Source organism: Lygodium microphyllum, chromosome 15 (assembly GCF_053477565.2).
Source record: "Lygodium microphyllum isolate KBCC chromosome 15, Lygodium_microphyllum_v1.1.10, whole genome shotgun sequence".
Taxonomy (NCBI): domain Eukaryota; kingdom Viridiplantae; phylum Streptophyta; class Polypodiopsida; order Schizaeales; family Lygodiaceae; genus Lygodium; species Lygodium microphyllum.
The window spans coordinates 145,041,366-145,058,420 of NC_141149.1; the positions used below are offsets into that span (position 1 = coordinate 145,041,366).

Here is a 17,055-nt window from a genome sequence, read left to right on the forward strand (position 1 = left end):
GGAAACCGCATACCTGAGGAAAGCAAGAAGGAGACCCACAGTACTCGTCACCATCCAGGCAATTATTCCAAACTAAAACCACAAATCATGAAAATAATCAAATCATATCATTGCTCCAACCCAACCCCATTCTCCTCTGTAACAGAGAAAGAGGAGTGGGTGGGTTTTGAGACAGAGATGCACTAGTGTGCCAAAAATAGACCTCATGTAGGGGTTGAAATTGACCATGTAGAATACCTTGGTTGCCTTGGAAGAAAGGAACATTTTCTCACTTTGAAGGGCTTGCAAGAAAGCAACAACAGAACATACAACAGCTGGAAGGAGCAATGCGATGATACCAAATTCAACCTGAAGCATAGCCACCAGCATCATTATTTTCTTGAATTCAAGAAACTTAGGATGTCAAATAGGAATGAGTTTTCATTCAGTCTATTGCTAAGTGCCAGACTAAACTAGAACCTCAGCAAGTACAGAGGCATCATCAATTTAAAGGTAGAACATAGGAAGAAGCATTGATTATGACTCACTTGTTCATGGGTGAAGCCAATAAAAGTCACTGTCTTTGGGCAAAAAATGGCCACAGCCACTAGTTCAGCAACAAAAATCAGACTGAAAAGACCCCATGCCTGTTCTGGTGTACCAGCAAATATAATTGAACCAGCTCTAAACCTATGGAGCCATCTCTCCTTTGGCTTCCTTGTTAACTCTTCAGATGGAGAGACACCATTAGTCAGAGCACTTCCAAGCTGAGGAAGCTGTGTGGCAGCTGCTTCATTATTATCACGGTAATCTCTATCAGCATCTAGACTAGCTCTCTGCAACAGTGCTAGGAGAGGAGGATGGATGCCAGTTTCCTCATACATCATAGCAAAATTTGGATCAAGACCCTTATCTTGAAAGAGCATGGTCAACTCTTGTTCATCCTGTCTTATCTTGTGGCGATGAAAAGCAACTAACCCAGCCTCACTAGGAAATGTGAAATTAGCATCCAAAGTAGTTGGATCAATAGAAGTCCCAATAGAATCACAATTATAGCTTTCCCGTCCATGGCTAAGCATATGAACCAAATGCTTGCCTGTGTCATGGCCTGTCCTTTCTGAAAGTCGTTCACCATGAGAGAGAGTATCCATGTCTTGAGCAGCTGAGGGTCGAGAACTAGGGCGTTGTGCAACACTCGGCCTACCACTATCTGGGCATCGTGTTGTATTTGGACCTTCATGGTTTTCATCTCCTCCAGTTGCAGAGCTAACATGGGCTAGTGTATGCATATGACCAATTTGGCCAACATCAGCATTGCTGCTATGCTTTGCACTTGAACCATGTCCCTCAGAGAAACTAGAGCAACTACCAGGCCCTTTTCTACGTAGCCCCTCTCTTAGCCGGACCCTAGCATTCTCAAGGTAGGCTCTTCTTGCAGCTGCATCATTAGATGCCAAGAAATGCCTTGAAACTGCTGCAGCAAGCAAAACTGATGCAACAACTGCATAGCTGATGCAATGGCCTAGGTACCTGTTATAGCGGGTATACACCAAACAAGTTTTTTAGTACTTCAGTGAAATAGCTGCAAGATCCACCCTTTCAAATTAAAAACAGTTCAACTTACCAGTAATGAACTCCGAAACAAATTAAGAACACTCGATATAGACCAGCAAGAAACAAAGCTACTACTCGACTCCTCAGGAGCTCAAATCCAAACAAGCATGCTCCAACATTGGCATCTGAAACCAACCAAAAACAGAGACATCTATCTCATGCAAGATTTTTAACAAAGCTATTCTGACAAATATTCCAAACTAGCAACAAACCATCTAATTGCCATGAAGCAATGTTGTAAGGACCTACCGAGAATCACAACCGCAGAAGACGTGATCAATCCCAGCCACCGAGCCTGATGGGCCGTGAAACCATACAAGATCGAATACAGAACAAGAACAGAAACAGATCCCAAATACAGGAGTGGATAATGAAACCTGCAAAATCAAGTTCTTTCCTCAGGTCAAAATAAGAGCACAACTATCTTGCTAGATAAGCCCGGCATTCCTTTGCTGGTAGATTGGAGATTAAAACAATTATAATGCTTATAACAACACCAACATTGAATTAGCAGTAATGAGTAATGAAAAATTATACCTTGCAAAGGCAAAAGAAGGTGATTAGCAACAAACAGATCAAAGTAGCAATAATAAGCAATAAGAACTTGAAAGGCTTAGAAAGGAAAAAGAAGGTAACACAATGGATGAGAACTGCCAAGGGCCCTTTTACTTTTTAGCACTGCATATGCTGGAGTCCTTGGGATCGGGCGGCTCTGGGAGACATGCAACACGACCAACCTCAACACTGTCTGCATAAGCATACTTATAAGACCTGCGAACATATTCGTCCACGTCTAGGCCAGTTCCTGAAGATAATTAGTAGAGAAATGCAAGAATATTAACCAGAATATTGAGATAGTAGGATAAGAAATACCTTTTAACACAATGTAACACTATGCTCTAATTGTATCAGTTACAGATAACCACATAAACTGAAAACAACCATCTCAAATTTTACCATTAAACACCATCTTGCAAATGAAGAGCATATTTACAGCCAGTGAAATTGCAGAAACTCCAAAAAAAAATCCTGATGCAGAGAAGTGCCTTGATGCGTTTCTTCCAGCACTTAGATACACTGCAGCAATCTCATAAGCACATAGCAAAGAGACTGCCACTAATAGCAGTGCAGCAACAGCACCTGCTTTCAGAAGAAGGAAATGAAGTGAATTTTGAAAACTTGACCCAGCACACTAACATTAAAAATGTCAAACCAAGACCTAGAAACAAGGAAGCCACAACATCATCTATATGCAAAGGTACACTAATAACCAGTGCACAATATCAGCAACTTACACTGGCAGCTGGATACGTACAGTACTTAAGTACTTCACACAATTTAGAATACAAAATAAATGCACAAGTCCCCAAAGGACCTTCAGTCAGCTCCCATGCAATCAATAGATGAAAACATATTCAAACCTCTATCACAGACATTTATATTTGTTTGGTTCTTAAAGCTTGTAAGAACCCTACATTAAGGACACCCACAGCAATGATCCATGTGTTAGTGGCGTACATTTCATGGGTGTTGGCTCTGTATTAGGCTGATACTTGCGCACCTATACGGGCAGTTGGGTGGCTCATTTAGGACCAGTCCATTTGTCTTGTTTGCCTGTGGTCTATGTACACTCCACTCCTTCACTCTCCTCTATATACTCCACTGCCATTCTTGTTGTGTCAGATCACATGTAGAGAAATGCTTGAGTAGAAATAGAGAAATGCAAAGCATACGACAAACATGAAGGGTAATGTAGAACTCGATACGAAGATAAATCAGAAGATGAATGAAGAATGACTAAAGGATGCTGAATATACTACAAAGGGGCCTCAAACCTCCATGCCTCCAGAACTGGGGATGAGGTGAGCTGAGAGTTATGTTGAAGACCCTAGGAACAGCTCTAAGAGTGTGTCATACTCGAGACAAACCCTCAGACATGGCAGCAGCAGTCCACCACCATGTTGGATGATGGAAAACCTGATATCAATGGCTCAAAACCCACTCTAGGCCTTCAGGCCCAACAAAGGATTGTGCTCAAGACAGTGAATAAGCCACATTTCCACCCTTATATTATACATGAAGGATCCAACCCCAAAGAAACCAAGGCATCAAACCAAGCCATGCCTTATACTTGGGCTTCCCATCAATACATTTCACTTTGTAAACCCATTTATTAGGAATAGCTTTCCTATCCTTGGGTAAAGGTACAAGCTCCCATGTGTTATTTGCATATAGAGACTTCATCTCTTCTTGCATAGCAAGCTCCCACTTTCTCTTGTTTTCACATGATTGTGCCTCTTTAAATGTCAGAGGCTCACCCTCATCAGTCAACAAAATGCAATCCAAAGATGGCTGAAACCTTTGTGGCTACCTTCTAACACATGTAGACCGTCTTACCCAATGATCTGTATTATCAGGCAGTGGGCCTACATCCTGAGGAATGTGCACACCATCACCAAGTGGCTGATTTTCAACATTTTCTTGCTGTTGTAATCTATTTTCAGCATTTTCTTCTTGCTGTCCTATTTCATCGTGTGCATCTATATGCTGTCCATGATCTTCTAGCTGTAGCACAATAGGTTGCTACTCATTTTCAGCATCAAAAGGGACAGAATTTTCAGCTAATGGCTGCTAAATGGCTGGCTGTTCATGCTGAAATTTGACCTTCTTTTTATTAAGATCACCATGTGTAGCATTTTTCAACAACTTTGCCTCATTAAATACCACATCTCGGCTGCGTATTATCTTCCTGCCCTGAGGAAGCCAAACTCTATAACCCATCTCTCCCTCATCTCCGTATCCCATGAAGACGCCCTTGATGGATTTCATGTCTAGTTTGGTCCTCTGTTCTACAGGTACATGCACAAAGGCATCACAGACAAAGATACGCAAATGATCATATGAAGCAAGTTTCCCAAACCAACCTCTTCAGGAATGCCATTTTCCAATGCACGATTGGGAGAGCGATTGCATACATGAACTACAGTTTTAAGAGCCTCTTCCCAAAATTGCTACGGGAGATTAGCTGTTGACAGCATGCATCTGACTCTCTCACAAAGTGTGTGGTTAAATCTTTCAGCCACGCCATTTGATGCAGGATTATAAGGGGCTGTCAACTCCCTCTTAATGCCATGCATCTCACAAAACTTGTTAGATTCTTTTGAGACATACTCACCCCCATTATCTATTCTTATGGCTTTCAACTTAAGCCCCTTTTATGTGGTAACAAAAGCATGAAACTTTTTAAAATAATCCAACACTTCCTTTTTGCTCTTAAGTGCATACACCCACGACTTTCTACTGATATCATCAAGGAAAGTAACAAAGTATTGTGCACCCCCATACAAATTAACAGGCATAGTGCACACATCAGAGTATACTGGGTCAAGAGCATTAGACTTCTTAACGACACCAGAGTAATAAGGAGACTTCACTTGTTTTCCATATAAGCAATCATTACAAAATTCGAGACCAGAGACTTTTACATCAAATCTCCCTAAAGAGGAGAGTGTCAGAAGTGGTGCAGCAATGGAAGCGTAAAGAATATGCTGAAATAAATGCTGAAACACAAGACAGAAGAAAGAATGAACACAGTAGACAGATGAGAACTCAGATGTATGCTCGGGAAATGGAATCCATATCGAACACGAGACAGCAGCATACAACGGTGAGTCACTGGCTGCGTGGGCTCCTCAGCACCGGCTCCTCTCTCCCAGAAGGATCTCCACTGATGGCTGATGCACTAAAGACTGTGGAGGAGGAGCCCTATAAATAGCCACAAAAGTGGGGAGCATAAAATGCAGGTCGGCCAGCATTTAATGCTGGTCGGCCAGCAACAAATGCTAAAAATACATCATAAATGGCCACAAAAATGTGCCATAAAATAATGCATAAAATGCTACATAAAATGCCCAGCCTCTGCACACAAACTCACACCATGAGCTGACTAATATCTGCTAACACCCTCTCTCAGATCATGTGTGATCGGATACAATAAAATAGTACAATGATGGAGAGTCATAAACTACACAACAAAGAAACACCAGAAGGACCATGGATGTCCAAGCGGTGAGTGGCCAGCCCACCACCAAGATGCCTCGGAGAGTATCTGATGTCGATGTCGATCATACCAACAACACCTGAAAATAGAGAAGAATCATAGCAGCTCTCTGTGTAATGTCACCTATGTCACTCAGGACATACAAAGCCAATCTGCCAAACATGTCTCTGAACATGTGACCATGGAGTTCCCGCCTTTGGCCAAACCACCAAAGTGTCCCCTCATGTGAGCTCCAGACGAAAGCCTCTCGCTCTCTGTCAAGAAAAACAGCTCATCATGAACCCAGAAATCAACACCAGTCTCTAGGATTTCACTGCCAAATACCGTCGATGCGTCAAGGACATCCCTCTCTGGAACCTGTGCACCTGTATCAAAATATAGATGAGGCACGGCAGCCCCACCAACACCCGCTCACACTCCCTCTCTGGCACCGAGGAGTCGTGAGGGATGACATCATGCCATCATTAGAAAGCAGCTGTGGAAGGGACCATCAATCCCTTCCCACGATCTGTCGAAGACGATCCCTTCCGCGTCTTGGCCGTGGCCGAGGCTAGAGGATCGGAGTCAGAATCAGAGGCAGATGATGACTCATCGGAGGAGTCCGCATCCCGCTTCGACTTCTTCTCCTTCTTCTTGGACGCCGCTAACTTTATACAATCCTTCCGTAGATGACCTTTCTTCCCACAATGGTAACACTGTGGCTGCGACTTCTTCTTCTTCGAACCCCTCTCTGAAGCTCCAAGAGCCTCACCTGACCCTCCATACTGTGACGGAAGCCGTCCCTGTAGCTTATCTTCACTTGATGTGCACGGAGGGGCCATCTGGAGGAGGTAGAAAAGAGAAGTAGAAGAAAAGAAGGTCGTTTGGAGAGTGAGCACAGCCAAAACGCAACCAAAAACACCAAAAATAGTGAGTTCACATGCAATATAACCCAAAGGCTGACCAAAATAAGCCAAAAGCTGCTGCACAAAGTGAAAAAATCAGTCAAAAACTGCCAAAAACAGCAAAAACGGCCTGAATAATCAGAAAAACAGGCAAAAATAATGCTGTAAACAGCAAAACGCAGGCTGCAAACTGAAGAAACAGGGGCTAAAGACTGTTGCCAGCAGGTTGATGAAGGAAACACGGGCAGCAAAGAGTGGAACAGCAGTAAACGCATATCTGTCCAGAAAAACGCAAAACGCAAATGCTAAAACACTGTCGCCAGCAGCAAATCAGCAGTCGCCAGCAGGAAGGACAGCTGCCTGATCAGCAAGAAGGGTGTAAATCCTGAAATCAGCAAGAAAACACAGCACAAATAGGTTGCAGCCTGAAATCTGATACCATGTCAGAAGTGGTGCAGCAATGGAAGCGTAAAGAATATGCTGAAATAAATGCTGAAACACAAGACAGAAGAAAGAATGAACACAGTAGACAGATGAGAACTCAGATGTATGCTCGGGAAATGGAATCCATATCGAACACGAGATAGCAGCATACAACGGTGAGTCACTGGCTGCGTGGGCTCCTCAGCACCGGCTCCTCTCTCCCAGAAGGATCTCCACTGATGGCTGATGCACTAAAGACTGTGGAGGAGGAGCCCTATAAATAGCCACAAAAGTGGGGAGCATAAAATGCAGGTCGGCCAGCATTTAATGCTGGTCGGCCAGCAACAAATGCTAAAAATACATCATAAATGGCCACAAAAATGTGCCATAAAATACTGCATAAAATGCTAGATAAAATGCCCAGCCTCTGCACACAGACTCACACCATGAGCTGACTAATATCTGCTAACAGAGAGAACCTTAAGGCCTTTCTGGCTCATATGACCAAGTCTTTTGTGCCAAAGCTCCATCTGTGGAATGGACTTCAGCCACAACCAAGAACTTGCCAGGTAATGCTTTACAATGCAAATAATATAAAGTCCCCCTTTTGCTGCCTTTAACAATTAGCATAGAGCCCTTATGGACCTTCCAACATCCACCACCAAATGTAGTAAAGTACCCTTTCATATCAAGCTGCCCAACTGACAGTAGACTCTTCTTTATGCCACGTACAAATCTGGCATCCTGCAAAATCGGCTCTTGGCCATTTTCAAGACCAAGTGAATGGTGCCAACACCCTCTATCTCACATGCATGGTTATTACCCAAGTAAACCTTGCCTAGGCAACCTGCAGTGTATTCAGAAAATGACTCCAAAGAGGGGGTAACGTAAAAAGAAACACTGCTATCCACTATCCATGATTGTGACAGCCCATCATGAGCTGAAAGTAAGGCATCAATTACCTCCTTTTTGGTGTTGAAGTATTGGCAATCCGGCTCTTTATGCCCTTTACGCCCACACTGATAGCATGTGACATCCTGTTGTTTGCCCTTGACCAATCATTGATCCGATCAATACAGTGATTCCACCGATGCTCCCTTCTATAAAAAAGGATCTTGCTTTTGCTTCTGCTTTTACCTTTACTAGCTGCATTACCCCTCTTTTCAGACCTGCCTCTTACATGGTAAGTTAAGTCACTGCTTTCACCACTAGACTTTCTTCTGATTTCTTCATTGAGGATTAAACCTCTAACATTATCAGAAGTCAAAGCACGGTTGTTGCTAAGTGACACAACCAAAGATTCCCAACTGTCAGGCAAAGTCATCAATAAGAAAATAGCTTTCAATTTATCATCAAAAGCAGTCAAACCAGAGTCCTGCAACAAACTCAAAACCCCTGTGAAAGCACTCAAATGCTCACATGCTAGCTTTAGACTCATCCAACTCCATGTTCACAAGTTTATGCATAAGATACACTTGATTCACAGGAGTTGTATTTTCATAAGTGTCCTTAAGCTTTTTCCATATAGCATAACCTATATCAAGACGCTTGATGTCTGTAAGTACATCATCAGACACTGCCATCTTAATGTATGCAATGGCCTTCTTATTAAGTCTAGCCCAATCCACATCTGTTATTGCTGCAGGCTTAGTCTCCAAGAGAGCATCTTCACAGTCCTTGAGAAACAAAATGCCTTGCATCCTATCCTTCCACAAGTCAAAGCCAGTGCCATCAAACCTCTTGATTTCAAAGAGGGATTTTGTGTCACTACTGCTAGAAGCATTTGCAGCCATTTTTCAGCAATACACTAGAAATTCAATGCTGCCATTTATGACAGCAAAAATGAGCTGAATATTCAGCTCATTTCAGCCCAATTTTTTAGCAAATTATAGCAAGATTCAGTCCAAGTACATGTACAGCAGTAGAATGAATGACTTTCAGCAGTATGACTGCAATTTCAGTATACAATAAATGCATACATCTCTGCAGATAACTCCCACTTCAGCAATACCACCAAAAAAACATCTGCACCAAACCCAGATCTGCAAATGATCACTAAGACTGCTGCAACATGAATAATCAGCAATACATCAACTCAATGGGAGCTGCCCAACATGTGTACTGCATACATGTGTGCTCGTATCAACTTGTGATACCCCAAAACACCAAGAATTTTCTGCAATTTCTCCAAAATCGCACAAGCAGGAGATAAAAATGCTTAAATCACTCTGCTTATGGCAACAAGATTGCTCCAGAAATATTCCCAAAGTGCATTTCACGCATTAACTTTGCCAAAATCCACAGATTTCAGTAAAAACCCCAAAATTTCACTGACCAATCTACTGCGATTGCATTAATACATGTTCCCGAAAGCATAAAACAGGCAAATTTAGCAAAATTTCACAAAATTTTCCAAAAGCCCCAAATTTCTCGAGTCCAATTGTGCACCAATGTCAACTCATCCAACTCAACTGACCAAAATTTCACCAATACAACAAAAGCCATAAATTTTATTGGTCCAACGTTGAGAAATTTCACTCGGATGAGTAAAATTTCAATAAATTTAGAGAAATCCCCAATTCAAACGTGCACAAATGTTTGCAATTTCTGACGCAGATGCCTCAATCTTGCATGAGCAGCACTCAATCTGAAAAGCCCCAAATTTCTGGGCCTAAACCTACACAAATCTGCGCACTGTGCTTGCGCGTGGGAACAGCCGGTAGAGAGAAGGTAAAAATAATCTCAAATATTTCTGGGAAAAAAAAAAAAAACAGAATATGGGTCCGTTGACCCGACGTTCAAGTCCGTGACCTGTCAGGCGATGTGACGCCTGCCAAACTGCCACCCTTGCTGGTCGTACTGCCCCTGGTGTCGTTGGCGTGTCGCTACCGGACAAGAAATCGACTGCCTTTCTATCGACACGCTGATCGTGCTACGCCTGGTCGTTGGCATGTCGAGACTAGACGCGGCGTCCACTGCCTTTCAGCCGTCACGCTGGTCGTGCTGCGCCTGGTAGCTGGCATGTCGTGATTGGACACAACGTCCACTGTCTTTCAGCCGTCACGCCCGCTGATGCTGCCTCCGACTGTCGCTGGTCCACGCTGGACCTGCCTGGTCCTCCCTAAATGTCGATGTCCTCTGCAACTGTTTCCTCTCGCCTGTGACTGCTTCCTCTCTCCTGTAGCTATAGCTATCGCCTACACTTGCTTGTGCCTGTCTCATCTGCGAGCTTGGACTGTCGCGCTCTGATATCAGTTTGAAGGGGTGAGAGTGCCCAATGGCATGCAAGGTCAAAGCGTTAGCTGAAGAGCAGAGATGAGCTGAGAGTTAGAGAGAGTGAACTCAGAGATAGATGTACCGATGTGACGGTACACAAATAATAAAAAGAATGTATTTATATGTTAGGGTACATTAAGGGTGTGTTCACACCCGTAAGTCTATTTACACAAAGACGAAGGGACTTTACACCCAACATCTAATGCTTAAGGGGAAGGTCGCACTTTCACTCCGCCAGTTGTGAACAACTCTCATATGTAGTGGATCTCGGATGTATTTAGCATGCATCAAAGATACTGTGCTGATAATATGTCTGCCATGAGGTCACTACCAAGTATACTAGCCACTATGAGATGTATCCAAATGAGTATAGTTGTTACTACAGCTCTGAGACAATACTTTTGCATTAGTTTGGGATCAATTCATGATCAATTGGGCATGGGCTTTTGCCTCAGTTTTGAGATCAAATTCTAGTCAGTTTGAATTCATTTTTTTATTAGTTTGAGAACCGTTTGTTAGAATTTGCCAATTCTATAGGCAGTGCCCAATGTAATTTGTGTGGTGTGGACACTTATTAAAGTGTCAATGTAAGGTGTGTACACCTAGTGTCTTAGAAACTTAAAGTAGTGACACTAGGCTCTAGAGGAAAATAAACCTAACTCTAGTTAGTTGGTGGAAGGCTGGTTAGATCAACCCTTGACCTAAACATAAGTTGTACTTTCACTCTATCTTTCATTCGTGCAAGTACACACTTTTCTTTTTGCTTCAGCTCACTCCCTTGCTATCATTGTCTCTCCTCTCTCTCTCCATAGCTGGCTGCCATTTTCCAACATTTGGTATCAGAGCAGCTCATACCCGCAGATTCCGTTCAGCCACCGTCAGCCCGTGCCATCCCACCCAAGGTCCTACTGCTACCAGCTTGGTTCTCAGCTCGAGCAAGAGTTTTCAGCTGCTGTGAGGTGCTGTTGAAGTGGAGAAGGAGTTGTAGCTGAGCCATCTCTTGTCTACTCCAGATCTGTCCAGTTCAGCTGGCATTGGGACAATCACTATTACTGCTGCAAATGATTGTGATTTCATGCTTCTAGATGTCTTGTTTGTACCTCGCATTACAAACTTATTGTCTATCTCTGCTTTTAATAAGCATGGCTTTCAAGTCATCTTTGAGGATGACAAATGCATTGTTAGAGACAAAGAAATGGATTATGCACTTGGGCCGTCCGACACCCTGCATAAGAGTCTATTTTCGTTGGATACATATGACAGACAATCTCATGCATAGTTGCACTCATACGTAATATGAACTGGTTCGTACTATACGGTTCGTACCGTACCGTACAAATTCGTACCAAAAACAAGCCTTTTTTTTTCGTGGTTGTTGTTGGTGGTGGTGGTTTGGGTTGTTGACTGTTGTTTTGGTGGTAGTGGTGATTTTGTAGCCTTGATTGATCAACCAAGAAAGGGGGTGGAAGCTTGATTAGACTCCTTATACATGTTTTGTTATGATTTATCCTAGAGCCAAAGGCCATACATAAGGTATTCAAGCAGTTCCAAACGTTTCTAATTGATGTGCCATCATTTTTCACAATATGTTAATGTCATCAATAAATAAATTCAGCACCATTTGAGAATCATCAAGTAGCTTAATCCTATTGATTTTACCTTTGGTCACAGCTCATTTTGCACCACCCAACCCAAAACATTAGTACACATTGCTAATAAAACTAGGCCAGAGGATAGCTTAGCCTAATGTACCTTTTGAGAGTACACGAATTAGAGAATGTACCATCGGTAGCTACTTTAGCCTTAGCAATTCCAAACAAAACCATAACAAAATTCATAAATCTTTTACCAAAACCTTTGGTGGTTTGTTTGGTAACTGTTGGTCTCACAGGTCATTTTGGCCTCTTGTAGACATTAATAAAGCATCTCATGTCATTTCATCTCTTTCTCTCTCTCTTTTTTTTTTGGCCTCTTGTAGACATTAATAAAGCATCTCATGTCATTTCATCTCTCTTTTTTTTCGTAAAACATTTCATCTCTCTCTCTCTCTCAAGCATACATGCCACTTATTTGTATGATCGTTCATGTATGATGTATCCACTCCTATGTATGTACTTGTAAGTTATAGCGCATGTTGCGCATGCGGCATATGCCATAGAGGTTTTCGCGTGTTACCCTCAAGTATTCATCTTATATACTCCAATAGCATTGCTATTTATACTTTAAACATCTGTTCTATCATCTATAGTTCAAAATAATGAAGTTATTTTTTTTTCGTACTAATATCGTACCGTACCTTATAAAATCTTAAGGTACCATTTAGTACCGTATTTTATCATACCGTACTTTTCGTACCTGACAACTATGGTCTCATGATGCTTCAGCAATCACTACTCTTTTGCCCGCTATGCAAAATGCAGAGCTATGGCATGCCTGCTATGGACACATTCGCTTTGGGAGTTTCATGACCCTTCAGAGGTGTCATATGATAGATGCACTGCCCCCAATGGAGACTCCACCTCCTCATGCATGTGAGGGATGTATTTTGGGCAAGATGTATAGGTTTGCCTTCAAAAAGGATGGTGCAATGTGTGATGTCCGAAAAATGCAGCTTATTCACTCTGATGTTTGTGGTCCCATGAGGACACCCGCACTTGGAGGTCATCAGTACTTTGTTACATTTATTGATGACTACTCTCGGTATACATGGGTGTACGGGCTGAAGGCAAAATCCGATGTGTTCATGCATTTCAAACATCTTGTTGCAAAGCTTTAAGCTGAAACTGACTTAAAAGTGCAAACACTTCGCACAGATAGAGGAGGGGAGTACATGTATCGTGCTTTGGAGACATATTTGCTTGATCATGGCATTACGCATCAAGCCACTGTGAGAATGACTCCTCAAAAAAATGGTGTTGTTGAAAGGAAGAATCGGACTCTTATGAAGATGACTCATTGTATGCTAAAAAGCAAGGGGCCACCTCATAAAATTTGGCTAGAAGGCCTTACGTGTGCAAACGATGTGTCGAATCGTGCACCCACTAAGGCACTAAAGACGATCACACCATTCGAAGCTTGGCATGGCAAGAAACCCAAAGTAGACTACTTTTGGATGTTTGGTTGCATAGCCTATGCACATGTTCAGAAAGAGCTTCGTGGGAAGCTTGATGACAAGGCTGTAAAATGCATATTTATTGGCTACAATTCGGAGAGCAAGGGCTATCGCTTCTATGACCCACGCATGAAGAAAGTCTTTGTCAATAGAGATGTTCTATTTGCTGGAAATGCTGCATTTTCACATGATCAATTTCAAATGCCAACCACCCATGACATTGGTGATGTCTTTGAGGGTCTTTTGCCACTTACTTTGGAGTCTGTGCCTGCTGTAAATGGCAGGACAGACTTAATAAAGCAAGCTGTTGTTGCACCATATGCTCCAGAACAGCAAGGTATCAATGATGGTTTACCACATGCAATGGAAGAAGCAGCACAGCATGAAAGGGCTGCTGTAAATGCAGCCAAAACAGTCCCAAGATGGCTGTTACAGACTCTCTAGGAGAGTAAAACCGATGCTCCTATACCTCAACGCACTAGAAGGGCTGCCAAAAATGCAGCAAATGATGCAGGTGGGCACATTTGATAAATTTTACGAAAGTAGATGATTGTGATGAGCATGTGTTTATGAGCTCACTATTGGATGATGATGAGCCTACTTCCTTGGACGAAGCTCAGCAAGATGTACATTGGATGCAGGCCATGCAGGATGAGTTAGAATCTATTGCCACTAACTCTACATGGGATCTTGTGAATTTACCACCAGGCAAGAAGGCCATTGGCACAAAATGGGTTTTTAAACTCAAACGCAAGGCTGATGGTACAATTGACAAGTACAAAGCAAGGTTGGTAGCAAAAGCCCATGCACAGAAGAAGGGCATAGATTATGAAGAAACTTTTGCTCCTACATCCCGTATGAGTACATTGAGATGTGTGATTGCTATGGTTGCAAATTATGGCTGGAAAGTACATCAATTGGACATTAAGACAACATTCTTGAATGGGGATTTGCATGAGGATATTTATGTGTCACAACCTCCACCGTTTGTGGTTAAAGGGAAAGAGCACATGGTATGCAAGCTGCATACAACTCTTTAGAGTCTCAAACAGGCTCCTCATACATGGTTCTCCAAAATTGATGCTTATTTGGATAGCAAAGGGTTCAACAATAGTCCAATTGCTCCCACTCTATACATTTGGGGGGGGGGGACTTGTTGATTATCATTCTTTATGTAGATGACATGCTGCTCGCTGGACCTACAGAAGAAAAATTTGCAGATTTTAAGGCTGAATTAAAACATGCATTTGCTATGTCAGATATGGGCTGCCTACACTATTATTTGGGGATTCAATTCACCCTGAATCAGCATGGTATCATCATGTCACAGTCACAATATGTGGATAAGCTGTTACATAGGTTTAGTATGAAAGACTGCAAACCTATGTGCACTCCTATGGAGCCAGGCTTAAAGTTGTCTATGCATGATGGTGAAGAGATGTCTGATGTTGCAATTTACAGTCAGAGGCTGTTGGTTGTCTTATTCATCTTTGCAACACATACCTCGGCATTCAGTATGCAGTATCTCAAGTGAGCAGGTATATGCATAGCCCACAGACCATACATTGGCAAGCTGTTAAGCGGATCTTCAGATATTTGCAAGGTACTCAATCACATGCATTATTATTTCTTATTATTTCTTAAGGGGGGAGACTTGCACTTACAAGCTTACAGTGATTCAGATTGGGCTGGTGATGCAAACACTAGGCATTCTACTAGTGGACATTGTTTCTTTCTAGGCCATTCATGCATTTTATGGCTAAGCAAGAAACAGCCTACAATGGCTACCTCGTCTTGTGAGGCTAAGTACAAGGCAGCCTTCACGGCAACAATGGAATGTGTATGGTTACACAAATTGTTGGCCGATCTACGTTTGCCATAGAAGGGTCCTACACCCATTCTTTCTAATAGTCAGAGTGCTATTGCAGTCGCACGAAATCCTGTGTTTCATGCTCGCACGAAACACATAGAGGTGCATTACCATTATGTCAAAGAGAGATGCTATGCAGGAGAGATCAGCTTGATGTATGTACCCACACAAAAAAATATTGCAGACATTTTCACCAAGGCACTACCACGCGAGAAGTTTGAGGCTTTTAGAAAATCCTTAAACTTGTTACACTTTGGTAATTGATCATCCTTGTACTTCATCACATTGGCATTGTAGGGGGGTGTTAGAGTTTGCCGATTCTATGGGCAGTGCCCAATGTAATTTGTGTGGTGTGGACACTTATTAAAGTGTCAATGTAAGGTGTGTACACCTAGTGTCTTAGAAACTTAAAAGTAGTGGCACTAGGCTCGAGAGTAAAATAAACTAACTCTAGTTAGCTGATGAAAGGCTGGTTAGGTCAACCCTTGACCTAAACATAAGTTGTACTTTCACTCTATCTTTCATTCTAGCACGTACACTCTCTTCTTTTTGCTTCAGCTCACTCTCTTGCTGTCATTGTCTCTCCTCTCTCTCTCCATAGCTGGTTGCAATTTTCCAACACCATTTATGGTCACTTTGGATCTGTTTTTGGATCAATTACTAATCAGCTTTTGCAATGAGTTTATGATCAGTTTGGGGTCACATTTGCAGCAGTTTGTGATCAATTCTCAGATCAGCAAATGATCAATTTATGATCAAATTATGCTTAGTTTTCAATGGTTTACAGCTAGTTCCATGCACACCAGCATGTTAGTAAATGCCATTGAAAGTTTCAGCCATGGTTTATGTTGAGAATATGCTTCACTATGGTTGTGGAGTCAGAACAGTTGAGAAACATGAGTTATGGATGCATCCAATGGGCTTCTAGCAACAATTCTAGACTAATTTTCAGTTTTATGTTATGTATATACTGGCTGGAAATTTTCAGCACGTTTGGGGTATATGGCATGGTTGGAGAACAGTGGCTAATGTTGTGACTATGATGCCTTATGGAAATTCCACTACAGTATGCTTTTCTTTTGGCACAATGAAGTGCAATCGAGGGTGATTGCAGGGATTTCAAGGGGAAGGTCTGTCACAAGGACATAAAATTTTGAGATGCTTTAATCTTGCTGATAACATTTGATTAAGTTATTAATCAAATGTGCAAAGTTGTTTAGCACATGTAATGCACATGGTAGTTATTTCATGGTAACACGCCAAGAACCACCAAGGTGCAGCATGTGTCAAAGGTAAAAGTTGTAATAAGTTATGTCTGACAGGTACTAGGTCGTAACCAATGTCAAATTTAGGCTCCTCGGATGGCTCTAGAGACGAGGTGGACCAGATGACAGAAGTCCATGGTAGACTAGTCTAACATCCCCTCTAGTGTCATGAAGGGTGCATGTTGTGATGACTACCCAAAGTCTCCATTGATCTTTCATTGGAGCCTAGCCACCACTTAGCCGCCATTGAGGGGATTTACTCATAGTAAGTGCGACTAAGGTCTGTCTAGTTATAGGAAGGGTTGCGGAGAGGGGAGAATGGTGTGTGCATGTGTGGGCGTGTTGATATGGTGGGGGGATTCACATCTAAAATCCTTGGCATTTAAGCAACATGCATTATTGAACAATGTGACTTGGCCTTCATCGGAATTTGAAGCTTCACTAGTAGCAAAATCGACGAGTAAATGTCGATACTCAATTGACTTGACGTTAAGTTCATCAAATCAAAAATTTTAAGCTCTTGGCCCTCATGGTCAAGGTTTATCCCAAAAGTCCCATCACAAGCCATAAAG

General features: G+C 42.3%; 1 protein-coding gene across 8 annotated transcripts in view; it reads right to left on the reverse strand.

Moving 5' to 3' along the window:
- Positions 1-17,055, reverse strand: part of DEK1 (calpain-type cysteine protease family) — a 114,884-nt gene that overhangs the window by 52,181 nt on the left and 45,648 nt on the right. For all 8 annotated transcript variants that reach the window (XM_087694955.1, XM_087694956.1, XM_087694960.1 and 5 more), the window contains 7 exons: positions 2,551-2,733; positions 2,263-2,398; positions 1,843-1,970; positions 1,604-1,718; positions 528-1,509; positions 238-348; positions 14-72 (listed from right to left, as the gene is read on the reverse strand). In XM_087694955.1, the coding sequence (XP_087551081.1) occupies positions 14-72; positions 238-348; positions 528-1,509; positions 1,604-1,718; positions 1,843-1,970; positions 2,263-2,398; positions 2,551-2,733 (1,714 nt within the window). The remainder of the gene's footprint in view (positions 1-13; positions 73-237; positions 349-527; positions 1,510-1,603; positions 1,719-1,842; positions 1,971-2,262; positions 2,399-2,550; positions 2,734-17,055) is intronic.